Source organism: Engystomops pustulosus, chromosome 4 (genome assembly GCF_040894005.1).
Source record: "Engystomops pustulosus chromosome 4, aEngPut4.maternal, whole genome shotgun sequence".
NCBI classification, from domain to species: Eukaryota; Metazoa; Chordata; class Amphibia; order Anura; family Leptodactylidae; genus Engystomops; species Engystomops pustulosus.
Genome location: NC_092414.1, coordinates 185,308,841 through 185,328,721, shown reverse-complemented (window position 1 = coordinate 185,328,721; position 19,881 = coordinate 185,308,841). Strand labels below are relative to the sequence as shown.

General features: G+C 41.1%; 1 protein-coding gene across 1 annotated transcript; it reads right to left on the bottom strand.

The window, feature by feature from the left end:
- Positions 1–367: 367 nt before the first annotated feature.
- Positions 368–17,531, bottom strand: NFU1 (NFU1 iron-sulfur cluster scaffold). Its single transcript, XM_072148874.1, has 8 exons — positions 17,372–17,531; positions 14,560–14,666; positions 11,442–11,577; positions 10,413–10,479; positions 10,215–10,329; positions 9,512–9,575; positions 6,249–6,423; positions 368–948 (listed from the first exon to the last, which is right to left on the bottom strand). Exons 1-8 carry the CDS (start codon positions 17,422–17,424, stop codon positions 898–900), a joined length of 768 nt encoding a protein of 255 aa, XP_072004975.1. The 5' UTR covers positions 17,425–17,531; the 3' UTR covers positions 368–897.
- Positions 17,532–19,881: the final 2,350 nt, after the last annotated feature.

The following is a 19,881-nucleotide window of genomic DNA, read 5'->3' as shown; positions in this document are numbered from 1 at the left end:
CTGAGTTTTATTGCAACCGATCATCGACATCTTTTAAATGCCACAAGAAAACCCTTATAAAGCAGTATTTAAGATATATCCTTATTTATAGGTTAGAAATGGCTCATATATACAGATGTCACCATTGTTGATCTGACAAACCCCTTGCCCCCCTCCCCCAAAGCGGCCTCTGAAACCCACCATTCTCCAACAAATACTATAGTGGTAACAGATTAGAATGGGCCCTATATACATCCTATTACATTACACCAATGAGTGGAGGTCCCCGCACCATCTATATTATATCCTGTAGATATCAGTCAATCATTTTCTGCCTGTATTTCAGACCGCTAAACCGAATAAGGAAATCTTTTATGATTTTACAAAATGTTGGTGGACATTATACTTTATTTAACTGATAAATAATTCAGCAATAACATTACTAGGTGCACACACTGAAGAAAACCCAATAACATACATAAAGATACATTTCTGTGCGTTTGGCTGTTTTCACATTAAAATTAAGAACAAAAAAATACTAAGACATTGGGGGAGATTTATCAGAAGTGTCTGAGCTAAAACTATTCTAGTTGCCCATGAAAACCAATCAGAGATCACCTTTCATCTAATAAAAAGCTGTCATGAAATGAAAGCTGATCTCTGATTGGTTGCCATGGGCAACTAGAACAGTTCTGCTCTCAGACACTTATGATAATTCTCCCCAAATTGTTTTTTTTTTTTGTCAAATTCGGACTATTTTGGCCTTGAAGCATAGTTACCCACAGCATCTAAGGAAGGCCGGGTTTCATTTACTGAGCTCACATAAAACATGGACTATGATTGGCCACTTGTTAGAGAGACCCAAAATGGTCACATCAGCAATGTCATAAAGGGTCATGGTTTCGGCTATTTTCGGGTTCAAGAAGAAGCAGGTTCTTGTCCAGCAACTTCATCGTCATCATCAGTCACCTAAAGAAATAAAAATAAGTTGTTGCATTCAACAGTATATGTCATAAATACCAAGTAAATGAGGGTCCTAAAGTGCTTTCCTGCTGTGCCCAGGCCCTGTCACATCACATCTGAGATCCACCTTGCATGGTATGTGCGTCTCCATGCAATCCAACTACACATAGTAATCCCACACATACCTATTCATGACATCTTTATGTCTGCAATGCACAAACTACAAGACGTGTAAATGTCTTATTTCCAGCAGATCCTCCTCAGATCCTCCTAAAATAGAGCCCCAGTTCAGACACACTATCAGGACCAAGATATTAAAGTAAATCCACCATCAAAACCAAGCCTGGATAAACCAGAGACACTTACTCATAGGTCCAGGTGCTAATGAGACTGAAGGGCTCTGGAGACTCTTACTAGAGCCCCTCTCTATTTTGGCTTCACAGGTTGTTACAGTGTCGAGAGCACCTCCCCATCCCACTGTGTGCCGAAACTTCCTGTGCTGCAGTGAGATTACATCAAGCAGAAAGTAGTGGGGTGGGGGTGGGAGTGCTGCGGGAGGATTAAAGATTACTATAGTTATAGAAGCCTTCATGTTATCTAGCACTGCTAGACTGGCCAGTGATATGATGCGAAACGTTTTGTGAGCTCTTACCAGAGAAAAACCTGATATTGAAAGTTCAATCGTTCAACAGGCAATTCCTCCATATCCAGAAATTGTTAGAAATGTTGCCTATGTGGTTACTGCATTACCACCAACCCAAATCAGTGTAGAGAGGCTGTTCTCTAGTATCACAAAATGAGTATCAGGATAATGAGTATCACAAACATTATCCACACTCGCATACCTTTGCTATGGTAAGGTTATTATTGGTTCTTTGTGGTTTGTCTCACTTGCTGGTAGCCCCCTTTGTGGATCCTGAGCATTGATCTTCCAGATGATGGATGCAGGGTTGTCAAGTCGATAAACCAAACCTACGATTCCTCAATTTCCCTAAAAAAACAAGGGTTTTTATCACTATTATACAATGACCAAGTTATTTAGTTAGAATGTAAAACATTTATTGGAATACAACCATAGAACTAGAACTATAATAAATTTTAATTATGCAAAACAAAACAAAAATGTACTGAATAATATTTGTTTAGTGAGTCTATGAATTTGTTCGTACAAACAGTATTGTCTCCATCAGATCCTCCTTCATATACAAAAGTCTGACCTAAATATTTTAAAGAGGACCTGTCACCCATAAAAAGGCACTAGAAGCTGATTACTAAAGTAAGCGGCTCCTAGTGCTACAACAGATGCAGCAGTGTTACACTGCTAGCGTTATCGGAAACCTCCTGTTCAGGAATTGCTGTACAATAGGATGGGGCCATCCGAGACGCTGCTTCTGCCTTGGAGCGCCCCTCCCACTTTGGGGACCTAGGCCCCTCCCACTTTGACCACGGTCTGGCGTTCCCATTGTACAGTGCGGCAGTGTGTGGAGGTTTCCAATAATGCTAGTAGTGTAACACTGCTGGGACTGTTGTAGCACTAAGAGCCGCTTACTTTATTAAGCGGCTCCTAGTGCCTTTTTTTGGGTGACAGGTCCTCTTTAAAATATTTAGGTCAGTATTGTCTCCATCAGATACTCCTTCATAGATAAACACAAGTCTGTTTGTACGAACAAATTCATAGACTCACTAAACAAATATTATTCAGTACATTTTTGTTTTGCATAATTACAATTTATTATAGTTCTATGGTTGTATTCCAAAAAATATGTTTTATGTTCTAACTAAATAACTTGGTTATTGTATAATAGTAATAAAAACCCTTGTTATTACTGTAAATGTATTACTTAAACATGCCCCATGTATGTGGGAGTTGGAGGCAAAATTAGGGAAATTGAGGAATCATAGGTTTGGCTTATGGACTCGACAGCCCTGCATCCATCATCTAGAAGGTCAGTGCTCAGGATCCACAAAGGGGGCTACCAGCAAGTGAGACAAACCACAAAGAACCAATAATAACCTTACCAAAGCCAAGATATGTGAGTGTGGATAATGTTTGTGATACTCATTTTCAGTACATATACCACACACAGTTTACCGTTTTTTCACCGTTTGCATTTCGGCAGTATTTCACTCAATTCTGTGATTTCCAGTATTACAAGACTTTACCTTTGTGGCGTTTTAATTTTAGCGCAAACCCGGATGTAAAGAACTTGTCTGCAGCTAATTAATGGTTAACCTTTTTACAATGTTGAAGCCTATTTTTGAACATCTTATACTCTACTTGGCAATTAGACACTTTGTCTCCAGCTTTATACACTACTCCTTTCCTTCTTATAGCTGTTGGTCTGCAATAACTTGAGGTTTCGGTAGTTTTATGTATCCATATTGGAATTCCAACCCTTTTACAGCTGTACAAAGCAACTTAACTTTTGACAAAATTGCAGTAATCTGTAGTGTAGATGATAACAGTAAACTTTGTAATACTATTTATTAAAGAAATATTATTCTCTACCTTTCTTCTTTATTTAAACAGATTATGTAAAGCAGCTTCCTTCCTGTATCCACTGACAGCTAAGAGATAATGAGTAGCTGATAAAGTTTCTAGTGACTTTACACATTCCCAGGATATTCTTCTCATCAGAGAGCTGAATAACCAGGGAAATGTTCTATGGATATGGAAAGAGCTGATCATCACTCTCCTTATCTGTCAAAAGGTGGATAGAGCTCAGAAGGCTTTCAGATACTGCTCACTACAGGAAAAAGAAGCAGAGAAAAAAAATACAGAGAAGCTGCTTTACTCATGTTATTACAAAGTTTATTTATATCACCTGCTCTACTCATTTCTGAATTATAAAATAATAACTTTCAAGGTTAATCTGCTCTTTAAGATGCTTCAATGTCCCAAATATAAAGCAAAATGTGCTCACATTCAGGTATCCTCTGCAGTGAAATAGAGGCCGGTATGTTGTGTTACACATCTTTTACTCCATTCAGGCACAGTTTTTACCTTGCACAAGTGATGCATCAGCCATGGGTGTTAAATCAGGAGCGTTTTTATCCTCTCTAATCCAAGGATATACTACACAAATAACTGTGTGTTATTTATTTATTTATTTAAAATGTAGCTGATGCATTATTATTATTATTATTATTATTATTATTATATGCATTCTCAAGTCATTACCCTGGATGATCTAGTCTTTATTTTGCGTTTTGATATTTAATCCCGTTCTCACACTTATGCAGCAGTATAATTTGGGGTATGAATTTAACAATTTTTATTAAAAGTTACATTTTATTTCCTATTTACTACTTCAGTGACTCCCTACAATATTAGTAGTTACAGGTATTGTGCCATAAGGGCTATTCAATGACTACACTTTAATATAGGATTTGCTCACTAATTAAAGCTTTTCCACCTTTGTACCTCGATCCCTGAAGTCGCTCTATCTGTAATGCCAACCTCATCACATCAAGAATTTGCCACTTCCTCCTGTATTTTCTGCTATCTCAAAAGGGGCATGACCCTCCCTTTGTGGCTGGAAAACTCCTTTAATAATTAGAATTTTATACACAGTCAGAAATGTTATTCACTGGGACTGAAAAACTGTCTAGTCAGATGTAGCGACAACCCTGCCCTCTAAAGGACAGTCCGAGAGCTGCACTAACAACCATTTGTAGTCTAATCTAGTATTCTCATGTAGTGTGCTATCCAATGAGAGGAGAATAGTTATAATAAAGAACTGAGGACATAGGAGGGTTAACAAATACTTGGGGATTTAGTGATGGGTGGAGGCTTTCCAAAGATAATTTGGGTAGGTGAATAACACAGTATAGAATTTTTTCTAATTTAAAACCTATGTTAATCATGGCTACCTAAAAACACATTCTAATGTGAATGATGAGTCATCTGTAGCGAAGTCACAAGATCACTAGATCAAGCGATTTACAGCGTAAGAGCTGTATGATGTGGTTACATGAAGGTCTTCTATTTCTCTGCTGTGAAAGGGAACCTGCACAATTCTACAGACTTAGCAGAAATTTGTCTTAAATATTCACCACAATTCTGCAATTTATATTTCAATCAATATAGATACGAGCATGTGCACGATGGTTACACGGCCACGCCAATTTATTCTTCAGCGTGTGCATGCGTTTTCGATACCTTCATTAACATACACTTTACTGTCACTGTTCACATTAGCTCCATTATTAGGTGGAGTTGGCTCCATAGTTCATTATATACCAAGAATGAGGTTGTGTGTTCTTCCAATGGAATCTCGTATAAGCAATTCATACTGTGTGCAACAAGAAAATCAATAATGTGCATTTAATGTAAGGGGAGAGCTGGCTGTACAACTCAGGTGTATTGGACAGTTGTGTATATTTCTGCAGAAGCAATGGCTAAGATTCCCTGAAGGTAGATGATTTATACACACATCACCTCCCTGTCCCCCTTTGCAGCCGTTCCTATTTACACTAAAATCACATAACCGCAAAGGGGGGCGGGACGTCAGTATAAATCATCTGCCATCAGGGAATTTGATGGTAGATGTCCTTTAAAGGGAACCAGTCATCAAAAACAGCTAGAATAAGCCTACCCCATTGTGCAGCGCAGGCGTCTCAAGTTAAATCTGCCTCCCACCAGTAAAATTGTTCCCCAAACTTTTTCTGCCTTTTTTCTATGTTGGCCTCGTCCAACTCCCATATGATCCCACCAGTCTCCACTTGGCCCCGCCCATTGCAGGGTGAGTGAAATGGTGAGAAGATCCCACACAATGCTCACTGCTAATTCACCATACAGTGAGAGGGACAGCATTCTCGTATGTATAGGGAGAGGCTTTCCTGTCTGACAGCTCAGGGTCTCTTCAAACCTGATCAATAAAAAGAGGGAATGGTTCACTGGCAGTCTGGAGAAAAACTGACTCCTCTCTTCAGAAGTTGACTCATCTCTAGGCATTTGCACATAAAAAAAAAAAAAAAAGGCTGTACAGTAGAGTGTCAGATGATTTTAGACGATATGGAGAAGACTTTTAACCCTTTACCAGCAGGTATTTCTGGTGTGAGGGGTAAAATTTACACTGGAAATAAAACCTGAGACACCCCTTCCCTCAGCCCCAGAAATGCTGCCATCACTTTATTCTACATGTGACTGCTGACCTAATCCCTGGTCTCATCAGTTAAGATCCGACCCCTGGGACCCCAAATCAAGTGCTTGTTTTTCTTTTCTAGCTGGAATGGAAACCCCAGAAGCTAAAAAGCCACTTAAAAAATATGTGCAATGGATTGTGACAGAGTTAATAACACACCTGCTCTACGCCCTCCACCTCCGGGATATAGAACTGCAGCATGTTCTGGATGCCGCTCTTCAGTGTGATGATGGAGCTGGGGCAGCTGGTGCAAGACCCCTGGAGCTTCAGCTGAACGATTCCATCCTGAAAGCCTCTGTACAGTACATCACCACCGTCTTCTTGAACCGTTGGCCTAAAGAGATGGATAAATCAGAAGAACCTGCATCAAATAATTCACTCATTGGTGGGAATTCTGTGTTTATAACACAAATTTTTTGGCAAACAGCTGTACACAGTGACTTTTCCCTGATTTTTTGCATTGCACTTTTTCACTTTATTTTTTTTTATTAAAAAGTGGGAAGGGGAGGCTTTATACTGACAGGTGGAGAGGTGGTGTAGTGAGTGCTCCTCACCCCTAACCTCTCCATAGTGAGGCGTGCTGCCGGCCCGTACGTATCTATCCTTTTCCTGATGACAGCACAATGTGGTTCGTGTGTGCTCTGTACTGTGCCATGCACAATGCCCTTCTATGGCGGCTGTATGCTAGCTGCCATTCGTACGTAGCAAACGGCCACCATATATGGTAGTGTGAAAGGGACCCAATGTTGTGGAGAAATCCCACACATAATAGGTGTTGCCTTCTGGCGGGCACAATAGAATTTGACTAAAAACTACAAATTTTACCAATATCCACTATACTACGAGCAGCTGGTGTGTGGTCCCCTCTGGGAGGATCTACTCTTTTTTAAGCTTATAATGATGCAAATGAGCCTGAGGGTTCTAGAACATCGATGGAGCCTGGAGCCACTTAGGCTCATTTGCATGGTTAGTAAAGCCTTTTTCTGAGAAAACACGTGCATAAGGTAAAGTAAGAGCGGACCCTGCCAGAGGGAGCACACACTACTATGTAACTGTTCTTGATTTTGAATTCTTGATGCTGATGGTAGATGTCCTTTAAAGGAAATCTATCATCAAACTCAAGCATGATAAACCAGGGACACTTATTCATAGATCCAGGCACCAGGACTGTGGTAATCTTCTTATATTCGTTATCTCCTTCCTTCCAAAATCAACATTTTATTCTACCATTCTAACAATTATGCTACCCTAACCCCTGTGTGATGTGGCTTTACAGACTGAGAATAGAGCACAAAGCTCTCACTTCCCATGTGCTGAAGGAGCAGGGGGGACGGTGATACTGTGTAACAGCCTGTAAAGCAAGATCACAGATGGACTAGCCCTTCAGCCTCATTAGCATAATCTTAAAAGTTGATTTTTAGAATGAAGGAGGCCAAAGATAACAAATATAGGAAGATGACCACAGTCACGGTGCCTGGATCTATTAGTTAGTGTTCCTGGTTGACCATGATGGATTTGGATGGTAGATATCCTTTAATAATAACGGTACACCTTCACTCCTACTTATCCCGCAGTTTTAAAAAAACTTACTGCCAAAATCCGTCCAATTGTATTTTATTTGGACGGTTCTCATTTGTATGAATGGGTGCCTTGATTGGCACTAAATTAAAGAGAATGGCAGGATGCCCAAAAGAAGGGAGTGTTCTGCGCCCGAGCTATGAGAAGGTGCAGCAGATATTTCATGTGTATTTATTCTATGCAGATACATACTTCATTGACAAACCAGTTCTTCTACACCCTTTACTGGGAATCCTCAGTGCTTAGTGTGCCGTGACCTAACCTAATGACCCCTCCTCAGCCATTATGCTGGAATCTGTAGTGCCAGCAATTCCAGAGCTCATGTCACCCAGATTATGACATCACAGATACCAAAACCTCAAAATGACAAGGCACAAGGCAGGGGAATGACATGTAAACTAATATGTTGTACACCTATGACTCAATAGGAGGAACCAGTTCTGCTGGAAGTGGAGTGTATCCGTCACTCTCACTACGATATAGGACAACACACAATTACTAGGCCTTCTACTCATCCTCATGTATCATTACTTTCAATCAACATTCTTATGCATTTGTGAATTTCTTAAGAAATGTATTGACATGCAGGAAACAGGAATTCAGGAATGAATTTTTCACCTTCCACGATTATATTAAGCAGAACATAAAGATTTGTAGATAATTAGCAGGAAGAACATTCCTTCTATTGTTTGTAAATGTTATTTATTAGTTTCTCAGAAAAGTAACTAATTCAGTATTCTATCTGCAGGCAGCATATTATAGAGCAGATGGAGCCGAGCAGATTATACACAGTGTTCTATCTGTATGCAGCATGTTATCGAGCAAAAGGAGCTGAGCAGATTGTACATAGTGTCCTATCTGCAGGCAGCATGTTATAGAGCAGGAGGAGCCGTGCAGATTATACAGTGTCCTATCAGCATGCATCATGTTATAGAGCAGGAGGAGCTGATCAGATTGATATATGGCTTTGTGGAAAAGAATTCAGTAAATTTAGTGACCATTATTTTTATTACTCCTCTTTATGGATTTAGGAGTTAAGTGGGCGGTTTTATTAGTAATGGTCTACTCTTCATCATTCCACATGTTTTGTAAAATGATAAAACACTGCGACCTGAAAAGCACTTGCACTATTTTTCTATGTCATGGTCTTGGAAGTGTTGAACATTGCAGACACAGGTCCAGTGGATGGCTAGCATGTATGACAGATTAGTCATGTTTGGTGTTAAGGGGGCTGCCTTCTTACGGTAGCTAAAGGAGACATTGTTTTCCATTTCCCACCTTGGAAAATATTTTTGCATATTTCCCAGAATTCCCTAGTGGAGCATCAATGGCTTTAAGTCTCCACACACCGATAAGGTGGCCTTAATTAATAGGCAAACTCTCCATAAGGAGAACTCTTACTTCCTGAGATTAGGAAAAACACAGACAGTTCCCTTCTTTCAGAGGAAACACTTAGGAGCTCATTCGATGTTTTTTGTAATTCCTAATACACTGGAGTAAGGCTACATTCACATGACCATATGGGGGACATATGAACAGCCGCAAGCTTTTGGTCGTACATACGTCCCCCATAGACGTCAATAGCCATACGAAGCGATATGGTGCTGTACACGTGCAGCAAATTACCCCTCTGTACAAAGGGAAAAGACAGGACATGTCCTATCATTCCGCATGTGTACGGCCTGTACGCCGTGCATTTCTATGGAGAGAGAAGGGGTTATGGGGGTCACGGCCCAGTGGGCATACGTTTGCGTGAATGCAGCCTAAGATAAATCTCCATGCGTGTGATAAACGTTACCAGTAACAGCAGCCTGGACCACTATAACAGCCATTGGGCTAGTTACCTTATTCTGGTATCCAGAAGCTCTTTGATCATAGCCACAACCTCGTCGTCATCCTCCGAGGCAGCTATAGGAGGAAACACAGGTAAGAGTTAGACAAACATACTTAGGATTCCTCATAAACTGCTTATACAGGTAAACAAGGTATGAGGCAAGGTGCGGAGCGTGTATGAAATCCTGTGCACGCTCTGTGTTACCATTCACTTTCACTGACTACAACGTAGATAAGAGAGAAGTGACTTCCAGAGAACAATATTCTTCTCTTTCTTGGTATTTAAAGCCAAAGTCAATAACTGAAGATGGTTTCACAACAGAGTACATGAAGAGTTCAGAGCTCTGAAGGGGTTATCTGGGAGTCATGATGGTGTTACCTTAGGATAAGCCATCAATAACAGATGCCAGGGGGGAGTTTCCCTGGCCAATCATAGCCATGGCTAGTAGCCAGCGATGTTCACTTGTCGGATCGGCTGTTTGGTTGCCAATCCGATAATACATCCCGGTTAGGTGGCCAAACCTGAACATCAAGTCCGGTCATCTCTAGTAGCAACCAAAACACTACTATTGGCTATGGCAGCGCATGGCATTTGTTGGATCATCCCTCCTCTCCCTAGTAGACTAGTATAACATGACATATCTTAGAGCATATTTATAAATCTTAGAGCATATAGATGAATGGAGGTGCATATAAAAACGTAATCATTCCTACCAGTCTCACTACGAGGGGCATCATCTGTTATAACAGGGAGGCCTGAAGAAAAGAAGTCCATGATGGTGGCATAGATATCAGGCTTCATCAGGTTCCAGTCCACCTCTTCACTATCCTGTAAATGAGATCAGTACAATATATCATTGCCAATAATTCATACATCCCTTCTGCATCCCTCCACCCCAGAACTGACCTCACCTTTGTAACAGTAATGAAATCAGGGCCCAGGAAAACACTTTTAACACCTTCAACTCTGAAGAGATGTCTGCAAATAAATAAATCACAATGTAATGAAACTTTAAAGAATATTTTATTACGTAATATGTATCTAAAAAATCTAAAAGTTGTGTCTGCTGTCACCACCACTGGTCTCTGTATACAGAGTCACAGTGGTGACGTCACAACCATAGCAGACACACGCTCCAGATTCACCTCTGTGTTACATAGGCCACAGGCAGAGGCTGCAATGCGAGGCACAATGGTGGCCCTGACCAACACATGGAGGAAAATATGACCTTGTTTGTACAGCCCACCCAACATCCGTATTGAAAAGAAATAATTGATGACGAGACAACCCTTTTAAAGGGGCGTTTGAATTTTTTATTTGCTAGCCTAAGGTTAGATTTACTTGAACAACATCAAATTGCTGGGGGTCTACAGAAAAACTGTAGTCTATTAAATGGAATTACATTATTAAAGAAATTCTCCAAAGCTCATTAAATAATACATGGTGCAGGGCCGGAAGGGAGGAGCAGGACATTTCCATTGCATTCCTAGACCAAGTACTGCTCCTCCCTTCAGGTCCTGCAAAAAGTATAATTCAAGGAATCATCTGAGACTGGAGTGTTCCTTTATCAGGTCAGCCCTATTCACATGAATGGGACTAAGCTGCAACAGGTCATATGACCAATCGACACAACTCCACAAGCCTTGGAAGTAGAAGCTGCTTCTAACAGCTGTAGTGTCAGCCTCTTGCTGATAACATATTGATCCCCTTCTCTAAGGTTAAGTGATCGATGAATCATTAAAAATATAAAATCATTCACCACTCAGCTCTTCAATATCGCGCCTCTACGCTGCATGCTTCGACATGACTTCTTCAGCCGATCACTGCAACGGATGTACAGTGCGAGACTACAGAGCGAGTAGTTGGCTGTAGCAGTCACATCCGGGATTACACAGGGGACATACACCTTTTGCTTGGGAGTGTTTCCGAATGTCTATTACCTGGCTAAAGGAGAGCAGAATGCGGCAGCAGGGTTGGGGAAGTCCATGGTCCTTGCTTCCAGCACTGCTCTTCCCGGTATGAACTTGACGCTGTTGGGATTTGGGGTATCCTGTGTCTGGATGAACATACATCGCGCTAGAATAAGGAACAGAACAGATGGGATCAGAACATTCAACAGCAGTTTCCTCCTATACAAACACCAAAAGCTCCATTACCACGAGAGGGTCAAATCTATTTGTGCAGTGCAGCTATAGAGAAGACAGATGGATTACATGGATTTGTTCTGTCATGTGTCCGTTTAGCATCATCAATATAATTGGTCATTTGAAAGAAAGGTTTTCAAGATGCATTCAATATGGCTGCCATTGCAGTGTGCACAAGCCAGTCACCCTGCTATCCCTGAGCCCTGAATTACAGACAGGAATGGAATGGTGGGCTGAGCACGTGTCCTCTCATTCCCTTCACTGTGGGACTGGAGGAGATGGCTGAATGCAGCACTTGGCTATAGAGAATGAATGGAGTCCACCAACTGCTCCATTCAATAGGAAATCATGCTGGCGATTTGTACGCGTTATTCAATATCCTGTAGACGGCGGGTAACACATGTACAAAAGGGTTGTCCAAAGAACAAGTCTTCAGAGATTATTTAACCCCTTAAAAACACATGAATTTTTGAGAGTGGGCATTGAAAAATAGGATAATTTTTTATTTAATTTTTCTGTGTACAGAGCTGTGTGAGGGGTTGTTTTCTGTGTAACAAATTGTACTTCCTAGTGATGGTATTTAATATTCCGTGCCGTGTACTGGGAAGAAATTTCAAATGCAGTGGAAAAAGAATTTCCTTTTGGCCCCGTTTTTCCATCTTTCTTCATGCGCTCCAAATGACAACTCCCCTTTAACCTTTGGCTTAGTACGATCAGAGAGATACCACTTTTATACAGGTTATTATATTTTAGTAGATATAAAATATGTAAAATGTTTTGTACAAAAAAATAAAATTCTTCACTTTGCCAAAAATGAGAGATCAATAACTTTTTCATACTTCAGTGTACGGAAATGTGTAAGATTTTATTGCTAACATTTTGATCACTTTTTATTTAAGTTTTGTTTGTTTTGGGGACTATATTCTGCTACAGAGTTCATCACCAGGAATAACCGTTTCTTTTATGATAGATTGGGCATTTTGGGACACAGTGATGCAAAATATGTGTATGAAGTTATCTGTTAATAAGGGGAAGGGGGTTGCGATCTGGCTCAAGATGGCAGCACCCACATGCTGCTAGCATTTAAATGCCCATGGCGACCCACAGTGAATCAGCCCATGAATCCTCTTTATACAACACTGCGGCACCAGAACATGATATTTCCCAATTTAACCACTAAACCCCTCAGGTAGGGGATGAAATGTCCTTTCTAGAATTCCCTCTTATGTGAAATCTCACCCATTTACTTATGAAACAAAATCTCTCGAAAAGTCATGTGAAAATGAGCAGAGAAGAGCCATATTTGCCTGAGATACCGTATATACTCGAGTATAAGCCGACCCAAGTATAAGCCAAGGCCCCTAATTTTACCACTAAAAACTGGGAAAACCTATTGACTCGAGTATAAGCCGAGGGTGGGAAATGCATTGGTCACAGCCTCCCCAGTATATAGCCTACCGGATCCTGCCCCATAGTATATAGCCAGCCCCTGCCCCTTAGTATATAGCCTGCCAGCCCATATCCTCCAGTATATAGCCAGCAGCGGGGGAAGCCAGAAAGGGGAGCTGTGTTATATTTTTTTTTACTTGAGTATAAGCCGAGTTTGGGTTTTCAGCTCATTTTTTGTGCTGAAAAACTAGGCTTATACTCGAGTATATAAGTCAAATTTAGAGGCTGCCAGAAATACAGATAATTAAAAAATAGTTAAAGAAAAAGTTCCAGTTCTGTAGAACACAGAAACACAAGCCTGATGCGATCTGTAAGCTGAAATTCATTTCTTTAATATAACACATAAAACATGTTTCTATGTACTATAAGAATATGAAGTGACACTCACCATGCAGCCTCTAAACTCATCTAAGGCACAATAAGACTCTTCTCTGCTTGTTTTAGGGAAGTTTTTTTTTTAATTAGGTAAACGGTTGAGATGTCACATAAAAGAGGGAATTCAAAAAAGGACATTTTTTTATACAAAACCTGAGGAGGCTAGTAGTTTAATAGGGTAAAATCTGGTTAGAGGTTCCCTTTACCAGTCTGAATGCTTGTATGCTTTGTATAACCTCTTTTTGTTAGTAAGGTTCCCCAATGATAAGTTGATTACAGGGATTTGCTCTGTATGAACAGCCAACAATCAAGTTATTATCTTCATGCTATCGAACATTAAAGATGTTTCCCGTGACTATCTGTAAGAAACTGGTGATGCTTATATGTCCAAGGTATTTTCCAGACACACTGTTCTACTTTCACCCATGGTTATGACAAATATTACAGCTATCTGTGGCTTGATGCCACTAATGTGAATGCAAGTGTTCTGTAATTTCAGGCACCACCACTACCAAATATATGGCACTGTGCATATTGATGCAGTAGCTTCAGATAGCTGATATGTTAGTGACACAGAGCATGACCAGTGAAATGTGATACTGAGTCTACCCAAAATATAGCCATCAATCAGTCTATGGAAGTATTGGCTCCTCCAAAGAACTTTTCATTTCGGAACTGGCATAATGAACAAGTTGTCATTCACTAAACACCTGGATAAAGTAAAAAAAAAAAAATTGGCCCTGGAGATATGTGTAACCAGACCTATGTGTGTGTGTTGTTAGTAGCAAAAGGACTGTGAAAATGCATTTATATTCCAAGATTGTAGCTGGATAGGGAAGTATCCTACAAACTGCTGTGTGCTTAAATCTCTACATTCAAACTGCTCCCTGTTCTGTAATGTCCAACCAGAAGTCTTCTGCAGAAGAAACACAGAGCAGAGAGGAGGAGCTGTGAATCTCACATCAGTGCACCACAGCACATAATGTCCAGCAACAATCCCCATACTGATTGCAGTCCTGCTGCTTCTAATAGCACTGCAGGAACAATATCAGGCACTGCTGGGAGATTCCCTTTAACACATATAACATACCTGGATTCTGGATAACTTTCAGTGATGGCTGGGTTTTTCTTGCCGCAAATGGATAAAGTGTCTGGGAAGCTGTAGAATAACACGAAGTCCTTGTATGACGATAAAATCTAAAGTATATGAGAAAAGGTTATTAATCAGACACAGTTATATAAAAAGTCAGAAAATATGACAAGAGAAATACAATATAGTATAAAGTATAAATGATTTATGATGGATAGGGATTTAAAGGGATAGTAAACCAAATATCATCTTTGTTATTAGTCCACATTGCGCCAATCACTACATTGCAGAATTATTCACTTATCTTCAAGAAAAAGGATGGTTTCTTGAGGAGAGCTACAGAATTAACAATATGAAGTATATTTAATTTTCTATATGGCAAAGACTGATCTCAACTGGTAACAGCCGCCAGTAAACGAGGCAGAAAACTGCTGAAATGTAATTATTTCACATGCAGAACATTCATGGAAATTTCAGCAACAAAAGCTTTAGCCACTTTGAAGGGAATAACTGAAGACCTGCCAGAGATGAGAACTGGGCCTAACAATGTCTTGGAGTCTTAAGAAACTGCCTTCTGTCACTTAGCCACACAGTTTTTGTGAGCCAAAAATCAGAAGTGGTGAAAGCCTTTGCAGCAACTCTACAAAGGAAGGTTAGCTGCAAAGAACAGGGGGTCCTTCCATCACACAGATATGATGCAAGGACTCCCTGTCTGGCGGGCCGAAATGCAAAGCTGGTACTGTTTTAACTGTTACAGTGCTTGTGCTTCAGTTTGGAGTCCGTACATCATATTTCTGTGTGATGGAAGGATCCCTGTCCTGTGCAGTCCGTGGGATCCGTGTGTAAGTAGTCTTCCTCTGTGTAGTCCCTGGAAAGACCTGCAACTGTTCTGTGTGTTCTGCCACTTCTGGTTTCACAATAACTGAAAACCTTAAGGAGATGTGTACTGAACTGCAAACTTATTGGTTGAATGGATATTCCCTGGTATAGTGAAGGGGAACTCCGTGTATATGAATTATTTTCCAAAAAGTATCCCCTCAACGGTTGAATTGTATTTCTAAACATGTGAATGTGGCATCTTCAACGAGTTCTGCACTTGTTAAAGGGACAAAAATAAAAAAATGACTTAAAGGAAATCCATCATGATAAACCAGTGACACTTACTCATAGATCCAGGCACCGTGACTGTGGTAATCTTCTTATATTTGTTATCCATGGCCTCCTTCCATCTTAAATAAGCTTTTAAAATTAAGCCTGAAGGGCTCTTTGGGGTGTTACCATAGCCCCTCTGTTCTGCAGATGCGGAGTCTGTTTCCCCCTCTGCTCCCTGATTGACTTTAGAAGGAAGGAGGCCATGGATAACAAATATAAGAAGATTTCCACAGTCACAGTGAATGGATCTATGAGTAAGTGTCCCTGCTCTATCATGATGGATATTTAATGGTAGATTTCCTGTAAGAACAATTATCTTGTGCCCAACCAGCAGACTGCATCTAGTTAGTTTTGTGGGGTGAATAGAAAACAGATAAAAAACGCAATTTAACCTTTGGCTTTATGTATGTACTATACATGTTAGGGGTTGTCACAAAATGGGGTGAAGACCACTCATTCATGTGCGTCTATCTACCTGAAGGGAGCCCAGTAATCTCGAAATAAATGGAGCGCAGGAGCACAATCTCATCCTGGGGGGCAGTTACATTTGTTGGAATTCCAAGATGACGCTACGTGTAATCCCGATTCTTGTAGAGCAGTGGTGGCGAACCTATGGCACGGGTGCCAGAGGCGGCACTCAGAGCCCTTTCTGTGGGCACCCGGGCCATCACCCCCGCACACCAGACAGATCTCAAAGAATCTTCCTGTAGTTCCAAGCAACTTAAAAGATGCAGCTTTCACTCATATTTTGATACTTACTTTGCTACTTGGGACTATAGGAAGAGGGCGAATGAATAGACAGGGCCGAATTATCATTGGAGGCCCTCCTGCTGGCCCCTACAGGTCTACAGAGGGACACTGGAAAGAAGCTAAAATTATGCAAATTTTCCATCTTTCTACTGTATTGCTGTCCTCAGGAGGCCAATATGATTGTTGAAGAACATGGAGCAGTAAGTTACTGCTTTAATTTTTGGTTGGCCCCTCGCAATAAATAAGGGGGGTTTGGGGTGTCTTTTTGGGCACTCAGCCGCTAAAAGGTTCGCCATCACTGTTGTAGAGGGTCCGACTTATCAAAACAACCTAGGCTAAGTTCACACTACTGTTCAAGTCTCCGCTCCAAGCTCTGTTATGTTCATTTTAGACAGATATCCATTATCCATAAGCTTTTTCAAACGAAGGAAAAAGTACTGCAGCCTCAAAAAACCACATGGATAACAGATCCCTGCATAAATAGAACATAACAGATGGCATAAAATTTACATTGAGGTCAATTAGATTTTCAAATAAAACGTTATACCTACATTCTTTTCTTTATTTTATTGGAGGTAACAAACGGAGCTTTGAACGGTAGTGAGAACACAGCCTGACAGGTATCCTGTGTATGAGGACATACCCCCGTGTTCTTCCTCGTCCTGAGGATTCATTAGGAAGACGAGTCCGTCAGTGACCGGGGAAAGCTAAGTGACATGACAGTGGCATCGTGAACATGTTGTTTCTCAAAACACATCCAGGAAACCGCCCGTCCGCTGTGCGGTTATTCACACTAGACGCAGAGCACCGAACACACGCCCGGTTCTTACACCACAATATTAGAAGTAGAGAGATCCCTATATACATATACACATCATCTATACAATGACCTTCACTAAATATCACCTACCGCCCTCCGAGATGCGCTACGCAGCTCAACCACCTGCCTATGGGCGCCGCCATCTTTGTTGTCCTTCTGTCAGGACCCCGACAAGACGCAGAGAGGAGCTGCCCGACACAATGCCTGCGCCTAGCGAGCGACGGAGACTGCGGAGTACTGACACTAGGGATGAGGCCATGAGAGTGGCTGGGAGTTATAGACGCTTAACCAGGAGGGTTCACTGCACACAGAAGCTTAGTGCCTGCAGGAGGAAGACAGATTATAATCCTAAAAGTCACTATAATGTATCAGGAATTCCCTGGGATAAGCTGTGGATGCCCTGTGTATTATCAGTAACACTTCCTCTATAGTTTTATCATGTTTTATTATTTACTACTATACTCGTTAGGGCTTTTAGCTTTGATATTATAAATTTCAGTGCCTTCAGCACATGTATATAGTATAGAAATAATATATACAGTCCATGCTACTAAGGAACCTACACACTGAAGAAACATATGCTACTGCAGGAGCACTGACACTACATATGGAAGTATGTATACAGTGTATACGGAAGGACGCCAAGACAATTAGGCCCCTTCCACACTTGCCTTTTTACACGCGCATTTTCTGCGCTTGCTTTTGACGCGCAGAGCTTGCATTGCACTCTGACCCATTGTAACCAATGGGTCTTTTCAGACTTGCATTTTTTTTCACGCACACATGCGCGTGAAAAACGCACCAAACAAGTCTATGGAGATGCATCAAAAACGCATCATACTCTGAGACACTTGCAAGTGCAATGCGTTTTTCACGCATCAATTGCCATAGAAAAGATAAAGCTCATTCCTGAGTCCATTTCACGCGCACTTTCTGCAAAATGTGCGTTTTTCACTGACCAAACCCTGATGGCACCCGGATCAGACTCTGACGTGATCTGCAACGCAGGTATGGAAGGGGCCTTAATGTCACCGGCCATACCGCAACCAGGTCAGTCCTGCTGGATCCGGGACGGTTGCGAGGTATGGATACAGTTGGTTCTAAAAGAGGTCTGGAGTTCATAGTACTCCAAAACAAAAGTTATTGTGCAGGGGAGCTTTGCCCTTGTCGAGTTTTTGGAAGTTAAAAAATGTTTTGCACAAATACAGTAGAAAAAGACCTAAGACCAAAAATAAATCAACCTTTAATAAGGGTTGCAGTGCTGCACTTTTGTCGGACTTTGCACCTTTTTCGGAGCTAAAACGTCTTGCACAGGTATTTAACATGTGTGTGCGCTGGGATAGTGGTGCACGTGACCCTTCCGGTGTCGCAGCTGCGCTGGCTTCCATGTGACACAAATTAGGGGGTGTGCCGTCGGACAGTCTGACTGATTCGGACTGAGCGCCGTATTTAACTTTAGCTTGTGTCGCACGCCCTATGTTAAAAGTGCATCACAAAAAAGATGGTGAACTCTGTAGGACCTGAGCGGGGAAGCGACACATTCATGATTTCTGGTGCATGATCATAGTGAATCGCCGATCGCAGCATTATACTCGGACAATGCACTTACAGTGACCCTGTAAGTAAATGTACCCAACTGTGTAGCCCTGTGGCGCATTTCTGGTGCTGCGATCCACGTCTCGGTTCTGGCGCTTATCTTGGTGCTGAAACCAAAGCGCAATATGGAAGGACACTTCATTTATTAATTTGCTAAAGAAAGGAAAAGTCTGGCTCTGATTCCCTATAAAAACCTTGGAAGTTTCTCATGCTGATTCCATGCTGATTTTATTTTGCATTGCAAGCAGAGTAACAAAAACTCAGTGTAAGCGATAAAACACGGATGTGTAAATCAGGATGGGACTTAAAGTCCTATATCAGTGATGGCTAACCTTTTAGAGCCTCAGTGCCCAAACTTCAACCAAAAGCCACTTATTTATTGCAAAGTGCCAGCACAGCAATTTATGCAGTAAGGTATTTCTCCTTGTTCATTGACAACTTTCCATCCTTCAGCCTCCCAAGGACACCAACACCATTGTAGGAAGATTCTGCAGGCAGATTCTTTGAGTTCTGTCTGGTGAACTTCATTCTGGGGTGATGGCCTGGGTGCCCACAGAAAGGGCTCAGAGTGCCGCCTCGGGCACCCGTGCCATAGGTTCGCCACCCCTGTCCTATTTGATGTAAGGACTCCCTGCTTTCCTTCCATAAACAGAGGCGCAGAGTGTGGTGCCACTGTTCCCCATGTAAGCAGGGAATCCTTGTATCATGCTATACATCATTATTGCAGAGTATTATCATGAACAAGCAATCAGGCGATTGCTTGTTGATGCCCAATGGTGGAAATAGTAAAAAAGTAAAAAAAAATGTTTTTCAATAAAAAAATAAAGTAATAAATCAATAAAAATGCCCATAAGCCCCATAACATATAGAGAAATATAACGCTAAAAGAAGTCTAAATCATAACACAAACCCCACATATATAGTATCACCGCGTCCGTAACAACACGTGGAATAAAAATAAACAATTTTTGAACCCGCAAAATGAACTTAAAAAAAAACTAAAA

Bases quoted from the DNA above. Each gene is read 5' to 3' on its own strand.
- NFU1 (XM_072148874.1), bottom strand. From the start codon at position 17,424: ATGGCGGCGCCCATAGGCAGGTGGTTGAGCTGCGTAGCGCATCTCGGA. The intron at 14,667-17,371 runs GTAGGTGATATT...CATATACTTTAG, and splicing joins GTAGCGCATCTCGGAGGGCG to ATTTTATCGTCATACAAGGA. The intron at 6,424-9,511 runs GTAACTAGCCCA...CCATCTCTTTAG, and splicing joins CTTCTGGATACCAGAATAAG to GCCAACGGTTCAAGAAGACG.